The 16,663-nt window shown below is 36.4% G+C and overlaps 1 protein-coding gene across 1 annotated transcript; it reads left to right on the top strand.

Moving 5' to 3' along the window:
• Positions 1 to 731: 731 nt before the first annotated feature.
• LOC124636569 (3-oxoacyl-[acyl-carrier-protein] reductase FabG-like) lies at positions 732 to 1,675 on the top strand. The gene has a single exon (XM_047172706.1). It carries the CDS (start codon positions 761 to 763, stop codon positions 1,523 to 1,525), a length of 765 nt encoding a protein of 254 aa, XP_047028662.1. The 5' UTR covers positions 732 to 760; the 3' UTR covers positions 1,526 to 1,675.
• Positions 1,676 to 16,663: the final 14,988 nt, after the last annotated feature.

The following is a 16,663-nucleotide window of genomic DNA, read 5'->3' as shown; positions in this document are numbered from 1 at the left end:
TTACGCGTTTCGAATAATTCCACCAACACATTTTCCCGGGAGTCCGTCAGCAATAATGAAATGACGGGCTAACGTACAGAAATATTCGTGGTACGCGTGACGGCTTGTGTAATGCACACGTGTCTCCCGTGACGGCTCGGCCCGGCTCCGTCATTGCTGAAATATTTCGCTAAAAAACATTCACTTTGTCCACAGAATATGACGCGTCCACATAACCGCGAAATTTTATTACGTGCCGCTCACGGGACGTAGGCCCATTCTCGCTTTGCCAAGTCAGACGTAGTCCACGCTTAGCTTCACTTAATAACCACTGGCTAATGTTCTGATACGAGATTCGCCAGGTATATATTATGTTTCTGCAAACACTTACTTGAAATTATAATTATTAATTAAAGTTTGTTTTTATACACTGTACATACGTCTAGACATCGACCGACCTACCTCAATTTGTCTAATTTCCCCAATAGATTTTTAACTTTATCACAATATTGGAATGTTTATGTTCGATTGGCAAAGACAGATTCGGGTAGGTTTTACTGACGAATTACTGACACTTACCCTGTCATCATGTCATGTCACATTACATTACAAATTGCAGCCAAACTTCATTTTAATTAATTTGTAGTTTTCCATAGATTTGAGACGCGTCGTCAGTTAGCTTTATTTACATGTCGAAGGTCATGATATTTATCTAAGTTGCTGCTTAAAAGTGAGAGATAAAAATGTAAAACCGTTAGTTGCAATCGCGGCGCGGGCGACGATGGACTTCGACAACAAAGTTATCGTGATCACCGGGGCGAGTTCCGGCATCGGCGCAGCTGCCGCCCTATTGTACGCCAAGCAGTCTGCCAAACTTGTGTTAATTGGGAGAAATGAAGAATCTTTGAACAAAGTTGCAAAACAATGTGAACATACAAAAGGTATTAAACCTCTGGTTATCAAGGCGGAGTTGTCCAATGACGAACAAGTGAAGAATATAGTAGCAAGCACAATAGACACCTTTGGTCGCATCGACGTTCTTGTAAACAATGCCGGTGTTGGTGTCAAAGGAAGTATTTTAGAAGGTGTGGAGCTACTTGACCGCGCTATGGCAACTAATGTGCGAGCTGTGTACCATTTGACAAGTTTAGCGGCGCCACATCTCATCAAAACAAAGGGCAACATAGTGAACGTATCGAGCGTGGCGGCCTTACGACCGATCAAGGACGTGGATTACTTGCCGTACTGCGTATCGAAAGCGGCTTTGGACCATTTTACGAAGTGCGTTGCTGTGGAGTTGGGCCGTCACGGTGTTCGCGTCAACTCTGTCAATCCCGGTGGCACAAATACACCGTTCGCTGAAACAGCCGGGTTCACCAAAGAGCAGGTTGCAGAGTTATACAAAAGCCGCAGCTTATTGTACCCATTAGGTAAAATGGCGGAAAGCGAGGAGGTCGCTGACCTGATTCTTTATCTATCGAGCGATCGCGCGCGCAGTATCACGGGCAGTATTTACGTTATAGATAACGGCGAAATATTAGTGTGATGTTATTTCCTAATGTGCAGCTAAATATGGTTGTTTATTCTATCTTGCTTTAATTGGGAAATGCATGTGACTCTGTGAAATATTTCTTACAAAGTAGTAATAAAGTGTATGTAGTGCTTAAACCAAATTAAAATACGAAAATATACGATATTCAGAAAATGTTTTATTTGGAAATATAGAAATGGCTTGTTCTAACTATTTCCTGATTTACTTTTACTTAGAAAGAAAATAAACAAACTGGCCTCTGTAAGCAAGCCATATACTACAAAGAACAAGAACGTAGTACGTGTAAGAAAGGATATAGGGGCTAACATAAACAGGTCAGTAAGTAAGTCCGTAAGCTCAGCTAATATAGTTCCTGTTTTCTTAGCCATTAGTCTTAATATTGCATGCAGTAAACAGGAATGTGTGCGGAGCAAAGCAAAACTTATGGTGGACGCAAATGAGGAGTTTGGAATTGATACACGGAGGATGTGGGAACATTAAACTGACGAATGGCCTAAGTTAAAGGTTGTAGAAATGGTCTTATACCAACTGTGTACCATGATAAAATATTATTGTCGTAGGCGGTTAAATATAGGGGTAATATTGTTTTGTTATCTGCGCCTAGTATTGTTGCTAGTGTTTATATTGCCATAAAATTTTCCAGACATTGTGTAGCGCTTTCTTGTACATGTATTTATGGAACAATAATTTTGGTACATTGTTCCGTTATTATTTTAGTCTTAGAAATAAGAAGGTGTTATTTGTTACCGTGTTTTGTTGCCATCATGTTTATTAGTTCTATTTACAAGGTTCTTTAGGCTGAATGGTCCTGTTTGTTACGAGCAATTTTTTAGGCAATGAAGAATGATACTTTGTATTTTTTTTTGGCAATATGTATTTACTTTCCACAACAGATTTTTCATCTTGTTAATGTACTTTTGAATATTAATTGAAGATAAATCAATCAGAAGGCAACTGAGTAATGTCATCTAGGTAGCCATTCAAATTTTATTTACACCCTATGAGATGCATCTCCGTAAAATATTTAAGATTGTAAGAATACGATACATTATTAAACTTGTAGTGAGTATAGCTGAGTCATTATCAAAGCAAGTAGCAATAGAAGCAAGAAGCAGGTAGTAAATAAAATTAAGTGTGATTTGTTATGCTATTACGAGATTGTTAGGGTCGTTACTATGGTAACGATTAGTTTGAACTTCGAACCCCTCCAAACGGAGGATGCTCAGCTAAGATAACGTTATGTTTAGACTATTTCTACTAACATATGAAAGTAAGCTCTTTATAAAGTAATTTATACAAAGTTATGACACGAAATAAGTATAAAAGTACAGAATAATACATAATTATCACACATTACACGAAACCCTGAATGTATTATGACTTCATTACTTATTCACCACATTTGTAACCGTTACGCAGACGAATATTTTTCGAGAGTTTGTCGCTGAGCTTTAATAAATAAATAATTAAATAAATAATGTCGCTGTTCAAGCTCTTTGTGGAAGGAGGGATCGTTGCGTGAGGAACGTGAGAGTCGCGACCCTCTGGGGATTTGCGAGCGTGGATTTTTCAATTTTTATTTGCGCCTGTAAGTGCTAGCGGTGTATTGGAGACTGAGAATAGTTTCATTCACATCCACGCTAGTTTTCGGTTTTTGGTAAATATCGGCGCCCAAAGCCAATGTCAGCTGCTGTTTGCTGACGCTGTTCTGTTCCACGGATTGCTTTTGAAAAATCCTGCCGCAAAGCACGTTCGTAGCTGCGTGACCGGCACGTCCCGCGGCCATTCGCTTAACCAAACACAATCGCTTCGTATTTTAATATTACGTCTGTTCCTATGTTGCTAAACCTTTTCCCTTTGCTTCAAAACTGTACTGCGTTGCGATATCAACAATTTTCAGGGCTCAAATAACCTCTTTATAAAACCAATGTGACAGTAATAATGCAGTTTTGCCATTGTAGTGAAAATTGAACGATATTTCTTCATTGCGCGAAATTCTGCCATGGTGAACTTGTTATTTTTTACACATCGGGCATACGCATATGAACTTAGTCGTCATAATGAAAATTTATGATCGGGGACAAAATAAAGGAAACCATTTCTATGTATGTACGTGCGTATCGTCGCAGGCATACATTATGTTATTTTGCAACTTTATCGAAGAATAAAAGGGAATGCTTGAAGCTAGAAAGTTCCGGGTTATTTACAAAAAAAGGGTTTTTGTCGTTCAAACTGGAAATTGTTACTAATTTGCTGTATTTTCGTTTCACATTGTACAACATTAACGTTTAAATGTAAGTCTAAAATATTTTGTAACTGCACTCATGAGTATTTTAACAATTTTGGGTACACATTCAAGTAGAGTAAATTGAGAGGCATGCGAACAAAAAACTTCACGGTATTGTAGGAAACCATTATTTGAAAGGAAATAAAAGATCAATCGCGACACGAGAAAGGAATTTTATGCAACATTTTGTACAGTTGGCTGCTTTAACGGGCGTATGATGTAAATGTAATACAGCAAATGGCCCTTCTTCCCTACTCGCGTGTGGATGCCACTCCATGAGTCGCTGTAAAATATTTTTATGCTTTATTAACTTAATGTTGCTATGTTACTTCCTGTACGTAAATAAATCTACCTGGATATTTTTCTTTTGCGGTGAAAAAGGCGTTCGCTTAGTCAAGCAACACGTGAAAATTATTATGTCGTTATCTGATCTTGTCTTTGTAAAATATTGCGTTATTAGTGTTATGTAGGGTAGCCGTCACAGAGAAAACAAAAACAAATGAACGTGCATTGTTATGTTGTGGGTTAAGGGTGTAACGTATGATGCGTGGGTATTGTTTCATTATTAACACACGGAAACGGTCGCTTCCCTCATTTCCAGTGTTGTGGGAAATCTTCTCGTCTGCCGTTACCAGCTGCCTTCGAGTAGTCCGTCTTGGCTGTAATGGATGGTTTCATTTCCCTCCCCTTTCGTTCAAATGATCTGTACCCTTCGTCTATTAAGAACCATCGCCGCTTGACGGATTGCTAGTGTTTACATTTTCAACTTCTCCCTCCAATTCACTTAATTATTCGTTTGAAAGAACGTTTAATTTATCTAAAATTGCGCATCAAACATCATTTAAGTGTTGTAAAAATGTTGAAATCCGCAAGCAAACTGTCGTGACGCGATCGACAATAATTAGTTGGAATGTTGAGTGCGGAGGAAGCTCAAGATTGATGGCACAGGCACAAAGGTCTGTCGGTGATAAATTGCCCAATATTAGGTCATGATTTGGGGTGGGTATTTGCCTATCGTCTTCACTATCGGCCTTGCATTTTTTGTAAGTAGGGTTGCCGTGAATGTAAAGTGAATATGAAATGAGCTTAGTTAGTTTTAGACAAACGATGTGCTAAGTTGTGTTTGAAGGGCCGTGCGATTCGGGAGGATTTTCTTCCTTTTGTGTTATTATTGGTTGATTTAGTCTCCCTCTTTTTACCAACGTTATTCCCTCGCTAGCGAGGATTGTGACCCTTAGTGGTCCTTTATCCGGATTGTCTTTTAAATCTATTTTCACAATGAAGGCACTGTATTAATGTTCCTCGAACAGATTTTATACCTTTGGTAAGGTACATAAAGAGCATTGTGAAAAGGTATGTTTTTGCAAAATAGGTAAATTTTACTTCGCTGAAACTATTGTGTAGTTTACTTTTCCGAAAGTGTTACTGTTATTCAAAATGCAGCGAGTATTGAACAGCCACACATCACACATTTCTATATGAAACTTAATCTAACATGTTTAACTATTCAACGGCGCACTCCGAACGCAAATCAAAATCTAAACTAATACCTCTAACGCAGTTGTACGGCAACTATTACCTATTAACATTCCCCTAATACGTTCAAATGTCTTTGAATCTGTGTGTGAGAATTGATCGGACGTAGAGCGGCAATCCGGCCGCTCAGCTTATGTAAAACAGCCCTTATTATACTGAATTTATGGTTTGGATTCGCCCTAAGTAAGATATGGTACACTTAGTTCGGTTATTATGCAAATCATGTGCCGCGGAAGTGCCCGACGTTACCTAGTTCCCTTACTAGAGAGGTGAATTATGATAAATGAAATTGGTGTGCTATTCAGATGACGACCTCGCCTCGTCTCGAACACTTGATGGAATATGTTGCGATTTTCTGTTCAAACTTGTTGAAGTTACATCACATCAAGTTACATGCTTATCAAATTTAGTAGTACAGTCTTGTACGAGATGTTTTGAACTTCGGACTTTCGAAGGATCGAATTTCTGAACTCTTATGATTATCAATTATTGTTTACGTTCTGGATTTGTATGGCTGTCGGGAAACGACTGCCAAAAATGTTCTATGCTTTACTTTATAGACGATCGACCCGTATGGCTGTTACTTAGCCGCGAGTCCTCATCTCACAATACCCATATTTCAAAAGAACTCTTCTTACAGATAAGACTTTATCATAGGATGTCCACCCAACGTTATTTAGTATTAAACCCTTTATTCAATATAGAATCCGCACAAAGAAGGTATTACACCCGAAGGCTTTCAACTTGGAATTGGTTATCTTTAATCTAGCTAGGTAGGCGTACTATCTGGGTAGATACAAACTTACTTAGACGTGTTCAGAAACCCCATTATCCTGACACAAGGCAGTTCGTTTGCAACTACAAACACCATCCGAAATTTCGGCAGTACCTAGTGACACAGTTTGTGTTTCATCAACCCCTGAAAGGGCTCCACGGGCCGGCCTATTCAAGAGAGAGGATGTGCAAACAACGCTCCAGATCACGTATGTTTACGATCCTCTAATTTCATCCAATCACTGTCAAGATACGGAACCTACATCCACTAACTACCTTATTTACCTTAGAACACCCGACATCTAAATCGCTTCATTAACCACCGCATGGGATGCAATTTTTGTTTATATCAAAACTTTAGTCGGAGTATTTTATTTAAGTGGTCACCAACAATGCAATAAAGTTTACGATTACATTACACGCTTGTTCTCACTTAGTTTTATAGGATTAGTTCAGTTATAGCCTGTGTTTTACGACGTCGAAAATGTCGGTTATCGCCCTTTAGCGTTGAATAGTTGGGTAACTTGACAAAAGTTCATTTTGCCGGGCCGTTCATTATCTTCGGCTGACAGATTCGCGACGTCCGCTCCATCAATCCAATTAGGTGAAATAGAGAAAAATCACGAAAAATTCCAAGGACTCTCGGTGTTGTGTGCTGGAGATTATTTTATAAAATTTCGAAAATAGCTCGGATGGTATATAATAAGCCAATACTTCAAATACTTTCTACAAAGAAATAAATATAATACTTTTACCGACTAAAAATAACTAAGTATTTTTACAAGCTTACTCGGCCGGTTCATCGAATACATTAGGTAAGAAGAGACTTTCCTTTTTCATTTCAATGAACTATTTCAATATATTATCGTAGCTGGAACATCAAAGCTTACCTTACGCTGGAGATGTGTGTGAAAGACATACTTAATTTACTTTGCGTCGGAAATAAGCTCGTTTCGCCATACCATCTGCATTTTTGCGTACAACATTTTACCGACCAACTTACATAATAAATGAGGGTTCAGCGCCAAAAACGGAACTAATGGTGTGTACTCAAACCGACATGAAAAAATACTCACGACCACCATTAATTTTCATTTCGTTCTATGACCAAGGATTGGTGTCTTAAGGAAAGCAAGCACGAGATACGGGAGCGAAAGTCATTTCATTGGCGTCGGAATAGTTTGCCCGGAATAGGATTTGCTGAAATCTCTGCGAGACATTTTACTTGATTAAATTGCTGCATTTGTGTATATTAGCGATCTTCAGGTTGAAGAGTAATCACTTTAACAGGTAAAGGTGGACAAATAGAGTAACAATGTTACGCTATTTCATCTAGACTTATTAACAATATTTTAGCTTTGCCTCATAACATCACTAGTAGTAATTGTATTGTATGGACAATGTATAACTTCATAAACATCGAATTACAAACAAACATATTAGTGTACATTGAAACATAGTATAGAACATATCCATTACCTGTACAATTGAATAATTACGTGATGTTTAGAATGCAAACTCCGGATTGTATTTATACATCCCCGAAGCGGACTGCCCGCATATTATTATATTATGTATGGTAAATTATGTACGTACCTATGTTGAATTCTGACGACTTAATAATCGTAGGTATTCAAATCAATATGCCTTGCGGTAAACTTATTTCGTTCACTTAGAACAATGAGTAAATCACTATCAGCCTTACTTATAAACGTTAATTAAATATAAGTAATACTTAAGGGCTGTTTAAGAAAATTCTTACTTATAAACGTTGCTTAAGTATGTCTTAACTAACATTTAATCACTACTTAAGACTTTCAAGTAGTGATTAGTTAAAATGTTGCTTAGAAGGTGATTAGAGATTTTATAAGTAAGGGGGTATATCATTACATTACAGTTTTATAAATATTATATAGTATAGTATACCTACATAGTTTTATTAAGATAAACATCAGGTACAATATGTAGGCTGTACTTTATTTTCTCAAATATTGCCGCGTTCCATCAAATTAATTTGCAAAAACGGCTCGCTTCACCTATATCTCTTGATTACTCCGAACAAACAAAGAATAAAGAACACCGGCCGAATAGCAAGGTATGTAATTTATCAGCCAGTGTCCTCCCAAGGAAGAAAATCCTGGCAATCACTCTTAGCAATTATCCTCGATTTTTTTGGAAGAGACTAATTAGTTGAATGGACTGAGCCGTTCAACGTAATTAACTTTAATGATAAATGACGGAGACGCGAGGACGTGGAATTAGTTGATTTAAGCCGAAAGTAAGTTTAGATTTATAAAAGGATGGTATTAAGAGACTTCTTCAGTTCCTTCAGGTTTAAGTTGGCAAGGGATATTTTACAACCGTTTACACACCTACATACAAACAACCTTAAGTGTCGTTAAAGAATTGAGAGGGGCATTAGAGCCACTAATTTTGCCAATAGTGAAGATACAATCCTACTAATATTATAAACGCGAAAGTTTGTATGTATGGATGTATGGATGTTTGTTACTCTTTCACGCAAAAACTACTGAATGGATTTTAATGAAACTTTACAATAATATAGCTTATACATCAGAATAACACATAGGCTACAATTTGTAAACATATTGTTCGAAATACTAAACCCGCGCAGACGAAGTCGCGGGCACCAGCTAGTAACCTATAATTTAAAGACAACGAGTCAGATAAATAAGCAAATTACTCAAGTTTATTCGAAAGATCAATGTTTTTTTGCCTGTGCCGCATGTAATCATCTACTATTAGTATATAGGTTAGAATCACTATATTTAGTAAAAATATATGGATATTGATATTAATAACATTACCTATCTATAAGGTAAAGTATATTTGATTAGTAACACAAGCCGATATCCGAGTGTTACTTTCATCCCATTACGACACCTTGAATGGCACGTTATTGACACATCCGCAATTGACGCTGATAGATCATTATATTACAAATTATCTTATTGGAGTAATTAAGTACACGTAGCTGATCACATTTATCTAATTAATGGATTGCCGTATCACCACAATTAAACGCCTAGTTAGGTCACTAATCCTTGCGTAACATCAATTGGTTCCATTCTGGAACTTCGAATATACGACAGAAAATGTAATACATTTTGTGAGCTTCAAAGTTATATTTTTCTTGTAAGATAATAATATTAGAATAGAAGAGCCTACTTTCTCTTGAACTCCAAGAACAAGCTTGACTCCTTAATAGAATATTCCCAGTTTAACTTTAAGTTACAGACTTAAGCCAAGGAAAGTCTGTCTGTACTACTTGATCTTATTATTATAAAAAGTTATAAGCAGAAATAAATTTCAGTGAGTGGAATTAATTTACGAGAAATTTTCATTAACTTTGAAAATGTAGAACTTAATAAAATGTTTCAGAGCACTTGTCACATAATTAAAAGCTCTGTAAATATTTATAAACTAATAAAAACATTATTTTTGGGAGAGTAATTACTAAATTCGTGGACTAACGTGGGATAACGCACAATAATTCTTTGTAATGGGATATTTATTACGTGATTTTACACAAATTAAATGATTTAATTTGTAACTGGTTTTCCATAATTATGAATTTTACTGTTATAAAATAATGTAAATAACAGAGCGAAGGTATTTCAATGACGTACTTACTAGATAACTGGCATCTAGTCACGTCACTTCTTGGAAGCTGTAATATCGTAAACCACTCACAGTATCGATATTGCTCAGCGAGTTAGTAATTATGAAACTTTGTTTATTGTAAATACATGGTGCCTTTTTCTAATATGAATATTTGTATCACTACAAACCAACCACAACCGGTGATTTTCTAATTAATTGTGTGTGTAATGCCCATTTTTATAAATGTCATCGTTCCATCTCAGTAATAAAAAAAAAATGGTGTCGCAGATTAAAAAGAAACCCTAGCGACCATTTAGTAATAGAAAGTACGATAAGGAGAAAAGAACCCAGCAATTAAATACAGACATCTAAAAATAAACATCCATTTCAATCCAAAATAAAAGACTGAAGCCATATACTAGCTATCGAAGGTGTATGTTGGTTCATCAACAGTAATGACTCGAGTAACGAGGCACCTGTAACACGCGTACAATTTGTTTGTGTCAAACCGCTCTCGTTAATTCGTTTTCTACTAAACAAAGCTGGCTTGTCATTGATTTTTGTTTTTGTTTTCACTTTGGACTCCAGCTATTTGTAAATATACTTGTAATTGGATGAGGATCTTTGTGATTGATGTCAAGTCTATTGTTTTGTTTGAAGATCTATTTCTAGAGTTTTAAGTAAAAGCTCTCTAGAAAGATCTTTAATCTGGAAGTTTTTCATCTTCTTTCTACCTCTATAATGTTTTATGTCTTTTGAGGTTCCGGACCTCCAAAGGTCCTTGATAAAATCACCTTGTAGGGAGCTGTCTTTTCAGACCAATTTTCCCAGCTACGCATAGCAATACCAATTTATATACATATATATATTTTACCGCTCTTACTTTAAGCTACTGAAAGTTTTAAGCAGGAGGATATATTTTAGTCAGTCAAGATATAGAATCAGTAGGGTTACTACTGATATTGAACTAATATTACTTTGAAGATCTTGTTTGTCCGGTTAGTTGAACGTGCTAATCTCAGCAACTGCTGATTGATTTTGTAAAACTATTTCTATGTTAGATGAGCTATTTACTGTGTCAGGTTATATCTATAACCTACTTTTGCTGCAAGTGTGTAGTCGCGGGCAAAACCGCTAATTTAAGCTAGTAAGTACATACCTACCCAAATTAAACTCTTAATATTAGTCCATTCTCGGTAATGGTGTTCTGCGTGAGTCGTGACGCATATCAGAGTGTCGGTAATACGGGCGATCTGTTTGTGACACGTCGCGCGGCACTAATGCGGTTATCTGATCGTGATGCGACTTGTTTACGTGTGCGACCGGCCTGCGGTCCCGGTGCGAATGATTAACGCGTCCGATGCCACCTGCAAAATATTGCTCGGAAGATATCGTACTGTTGCTGGTTATGAGTCAATAGTTACAACACTGAGAAGTATGAGCCTTTGTAGCACAGCCGAAAAAAGGCCTACCCCAAGTCAAAGGCTGTCCCATACTCATTGCGCTGGGCATGCGTGTTAGTGAGCGACGTGTGCGATATTTTTTGGCTTCAGAGGTGCAAATGATGATGTGTAAGCCCTAAAAGAGCAGAATCAGAAAATTGAGGCAGTAAATGTAAGGACTGCCTTATCTGAATATAAGATCTTTTTAAGGTGTTCGTAATGGCTCGCAAAAGTAATGCAAAGAAAAACTTTTTCAATACCTTCGTTACATTTCAGGCTAATAAATCAGGTGACGCGTGACCCTATTAATATCCAGCAAAAACTTAATAAAATCTTAATTCTACAATCTAATAAATAGCTCTTTTACATCGACCAGATGGAAAATGGAAGCTTCGACAATGAAAAAGACTGTCCGATATATTTACTTGGTGATGTACACGCTTTATGCAGTTTCGCAGCAATCAATAATAATGAGGGTTAATAAAAACCCTGATTGGATAGGAGCGGTGCAGCCAGACAATCGGATTAAACACGTGAACAAAATGGATATACGTGGTACAGTTTATACTTATATCGTCGCTGTTGTTCCGATGTTTAACTAACGAGTGGTTTCATTTGTTTATTGGTTGTTTTTTTGTTTGTTTTAGTTGTTTAGTGTGCGGTTGGTTTCATCGAGTTTCATTTGGTTTTAATTGCATTATATGTAGGGGGAAAGAAGTCTGTGGTTATTTCTTCGATATCTTATACCTACCCTTAATACTTTTCGCTATGTGATCCAATACCACGTATGTAAACCAGTGTTTTTTTTGTATCAATTTCAGATTTTTTTAATCAGAGCATATCCCACATTCGACCCATTTGTAAGGAATTTCTATTTAAATAAGTATACAATATTGCTCCAGCGAATATTGTAATGCGCATAATTTTAAAATAATTTCCGATAACGAGTTCCACATATTCTCATTAAGTTAAAACTTCCTCATCACAGTTAAGCGTATTGGAACTGCACATTCACGTTCAGAAAACATAACATTAATTAAAAACTGTATCACAATATATTGGTTTCGTTCCGACCATTCGAATTTTTCTTATAAAAGCGCTCACGTCGGGGTTGCAACGAGAGGAAAAAAGGCTATTGCTATTAGAACCGCATTGCTCGTTCATCAGAGCAATTCCTGCGGTACAGTGGAGGAAGTATTGCTGATGTTCTTTTTATTTTAGCACTAAGAGTACAATACATTCGTTACAAGTGGTACGTATTCGCTCTTAACCACCCTACGGTTCAATCCGCTTGATTGAGTGGCTCAGCGAACCGCCCGGACCAGATTGAGTTATTCGTTATTAGAAACATTTTCAAATAGTCCCTTTGTATTTATTTGCTCTCGAAGTGAAGCGGCACGCTTTTAAAATTCCGCGGACAAATAAGGGCCAACTCGAAATGATTGTAAAGCTTCGTAAACTTTCCACAACAACTACTAATGGAATTGGTCGAGATTTAACAAACTTTTTTCGAAACAAAGAAAAATTGTTGCCGATATTTTACTGAAAATGATTGCCGGAATCTGCGAAAATAAGCACAACTGGAGCGTTACAAAATTAGTTTCACGCTGAAAAGCGATTAGAAAAAAAAAGGCGATTACTTTTCAATTGAAGCCCACTGGTAAAACTTTTGTAAAAGTGATTGAATCGTTTGAATGGCATTTTTTTCTACGGCCACGAATGGAATTGTGAGGATCCGACATTACCCGAGTTGAAGGCGATACGTAAGCGCTTTCCACAAACGATAAAGGTTTAACAAAACTCGTTCGCGTTTCGTTTTTAAAATAGGAAGCCGATACACTGTTGCAGAAGATTGATGGAGCTATCTGAAACGAGATCGGGGACTCCATGGTGCCGTCCGGCTATTTCGATGCAATGTTGCAGCGAACTCCGGCACAGATGCTATTTAAAATCAAATACGTGTTTGACGCTCTTGTCCATGCTGCGCCTGTTTTGTATACCTATTAAATTGCGAATTTTGAGTTGTATTTTCGCTGTAGAAGTGGTATAATTTTCTTAAATAAATATGAGTGAGTAAACTTCTTATCGCATAAACCAACTTTAAATACTCTCTGAATAAAAACTCCAAAGAGCATGCTAACAGTTTATCACACTTCATTCCAAGTCAGGATGTATAAAAATGATAAATTATATCATGACTTTACCGATGGGAAGTACCAGGCGTTCATAGCTGACAAGAGGAAATAAATGAAGTAGTTAGTGCTTGGCTTACGTCTAATGTATTGCAGTGAAGCTCATCCGACATCCTTGGCATCAAAAGGTATTCAGAACTGACGTGGAACTATATTTTATTGTGATGTTGTTCGCTTGTACTGTTATGCGTGGTTTAATCAAATAATCTGGTTACAAATAGGTACCTTATTAGTCACTAGGTTTACACCGGAGCATAATTATAACATTAATATGATTAAGGAATGAAAACAACAGCTACCGTTCTATCTATTTACGGAGTTTCTGGCAACAAAATTTACATTTTAAAAGGACTAATTAAATAAAAATTAACGATTTTGAGTTTTACAATGAAATAAAACTTACGTTAATATTGCCATCACTTCTTAGTAATTCTTTTTAGAACATCACTGGTTTCCGATTGTCTCTTGTAAATAAATCAAGACTACGACTACCTACTCGGAAAAGCTAACACTTAGTAATATTCGCATTGCACTGCATCTCACAACGTTTAGACCCCATATAGGACAATAGGTCAGAGCATCTTCTACGTTGTAACAAGAATAACATCTGAGTTAACTCAACAGGTTCGGTAGCTTGTTCTCTTAAGCTTACCATGTAGGATTATTCATAGGTATACTGTTTCTATTCTATTTTGTAATATAGGTTTTGGGCCACATTACGCTGTTGGTAGATAGAGGTAAGAAAGTATACCGTTGAGCTGTTTGAAATGTAGTTACAATTGTTGTCAAAACTAATCTGAAAAGTAAATGCTCGTTGTCTCATATGAAAACTAATTTATTTATTTACCATTAAAGCTGTAATTATCGAACGCAACAAATCTATTGAATATATTTTTTTTATTCCAAACCAAAAAATAGAAGCAAACAAAAATATTAAAAAATTGCGGACGTAAAAATGGGTAGAACTTTTGAGACCTTTTGACCTTTTTTATTTGGAAATGGATAATTAAAATTACAGCATGTAACTTGACGGGCCAATCGGAGCATGTCTGTTTTAAATGTCCCACCTGCTGTCGGGTATTTGTCTTACAACCTAATTAGAAACGGAAACCTGAAATTTTCACGCTCTGAACAAAGTTGCCAATGATCCTGACCTTTCATCTGCCAGTGTACCAAACTGGCTTGACTAACTACCCGTAAATTATTTGAGTAATTGTACCAGTAAACATTATGTAGGTACGTACCTAACTTAAAACTCCAACTTTTTCCATCATACCACAAAAACTGAAACGTCAGTTTAACACTTTTGTCTAAAAAATGTCAGATTATGACGTTGTAACAAGGTTCATTAAGCGGCCACACTTTTTTTAGACAAGTGTTCGACACATGTTCAAGTTTTTGTAGTAAGACCATTAATGTCATGCTGAAAAATTCTGCGGACACCAAAATATGTAGATATAATTGTTGATAATAACATTTTGATAATATAATCTAATCAACCATTTATTTCACTTTTCATAAGATCATTTTATTTAAGTCTTCTTCTCTGGTGCATACAGGTACAGTAAAATTATTCGTGAAACTATTGCATATCAATGTGTTCTACATAATGACATAATATATCTTATTATGTTTGTGTTAGTATCACCTGAATCTCATTAATCGAGGTTGACTGACGGCTTGTCCAATTATAGCCCAATCGCGTAGGTACAATCCTAAACCAATTAATATTGATGACCGATATTTTAAAAGGGATCGCTTTAAATCCACTTTTTAAACCTTGTAACTGTTGAATGTGAAAAATCTTTATGCTTGTTTCCATAAAATATTACATGTATTTTTAATATAGCAGTTGTAACTTAATTATGTTCAACTAATGACTTTGTTACAGCTTTATTTGGTATGATTTAATTAGTTCCTATTTCTTTATCGAGAAATGCGTGTCTTTGTAGCTGTTGACGTTATTATATAGGTGTCAAATCATTTAAACCAAAAACTTTCCGCGCTAATTTCTCGATCACCTCTCCAGGTACAAGCCAAGAACTCCAACATACACAGATACTTATACTTGAGTTAACTGGGTTAGTTTTCCTCGTACGTATCCCAAGTGGTGGGCACCGCTCACATTGCCTGCGGAACACTTAGATCGAGTTAGGAGGCCACCCGAAAATAATTAAATTCATCCCGTCCAGAAGTGAGGTCGTTGCGGTAATACTGACCGGAATCTGAGTACGTGTGTTTAGAAACTAGTTTATAATAGAGAGGGAATATGCTTATAATAATTTGTTGTTGTGTTTGAAACTTTAGCTGTAGCATATTTTTGAGATCTTTTCGCAGAACAAGTACATATAATACCTACCGGAAATGTATTCTCAGCAATAAATATAAGTGTATTAAACTTGAACTTTGATTCTGAATTTAGACCCCAAAATGTGCCTTGGTTATTATTATAACCACATAATAGGAACATAAAGTAGGCAATCGCAAAAAAATAATTTTATACTCCTTCCATTTATTTACCTTATCATATCTAAGTCAATAAGAATTTTCTTATGTTTTATTCTCCTGTTTTGAATTTCTCTCGCCGACAACGTCGGTAAAACACCTACGAAGTCTTGTGTCAACTGTAAAGCGGATATGAAGTGGGATTGAGAAAGAAATTGTACTTCCTCTGCATCCGAGATACTGCGGAAGGACGAACATATGGTTTGGAACGAAGCTGTGATACGTATGTCTAGTGGAAACCAACGTTTTAACGCTATACAAAACCACTACATTTTTTCTTGAAGTTTGTTACCTATTAAACAAAACGGTAAATGAAAGGAGTAACTAAAAATAAAAATGAGCCGGAAATAAAAAGCCTACATTCGCAGTATCTGACTTGAATTCAACGCCTTGCTGAAGCATAGCGGTTTATAGATAGACTCAATTTAATTATATGAAATTGAAGCAGTATCAATTGATTATTTGAGTCCTCGTCATAGAGCATCACAAAAGAAACACTAGCTGCGGCAGTACACAGATTAAATATAACATGTATTTATATGAAATTTTATCTGTGTACTGCATACACACAACCCATATCGAATTGATTCCATAATCAAATCACGTTACTAAAACAAAAACCTTGTGTTCTCAACTAACAAACTACAGCATACTCGTACAAGAGTGACGAAGCAACTCTATTAAAATAGTTGTAACCTCTTAATAATGGGGGTTAAAACGACTAATGAAACAAGGTGGTCGGTTGTCACAACTACCGGCAAGCCGGTGATTA

This window comes from Helicoverpa zea, chromosome 14 (genome assembly GCF_022581195.2).
Source record: "Helicoverpa zea isolate HzStark_Cry1AcR chromosome 14, ilHelZeax1.1, whole genome shotgun sequence".
Classification (NCBI taxonomy): domain Eukaryota; kingdom Metazoa; phylum Arthropoda; class Insecta; order Lepidoptera; family Noctuidae; genus Helicoverpa; species Helicoverpa zea.
Note: the sequence above shows the minus strand (reverse complement) of the source record. Positions and strands in the feature narration are given on the sequence as shown.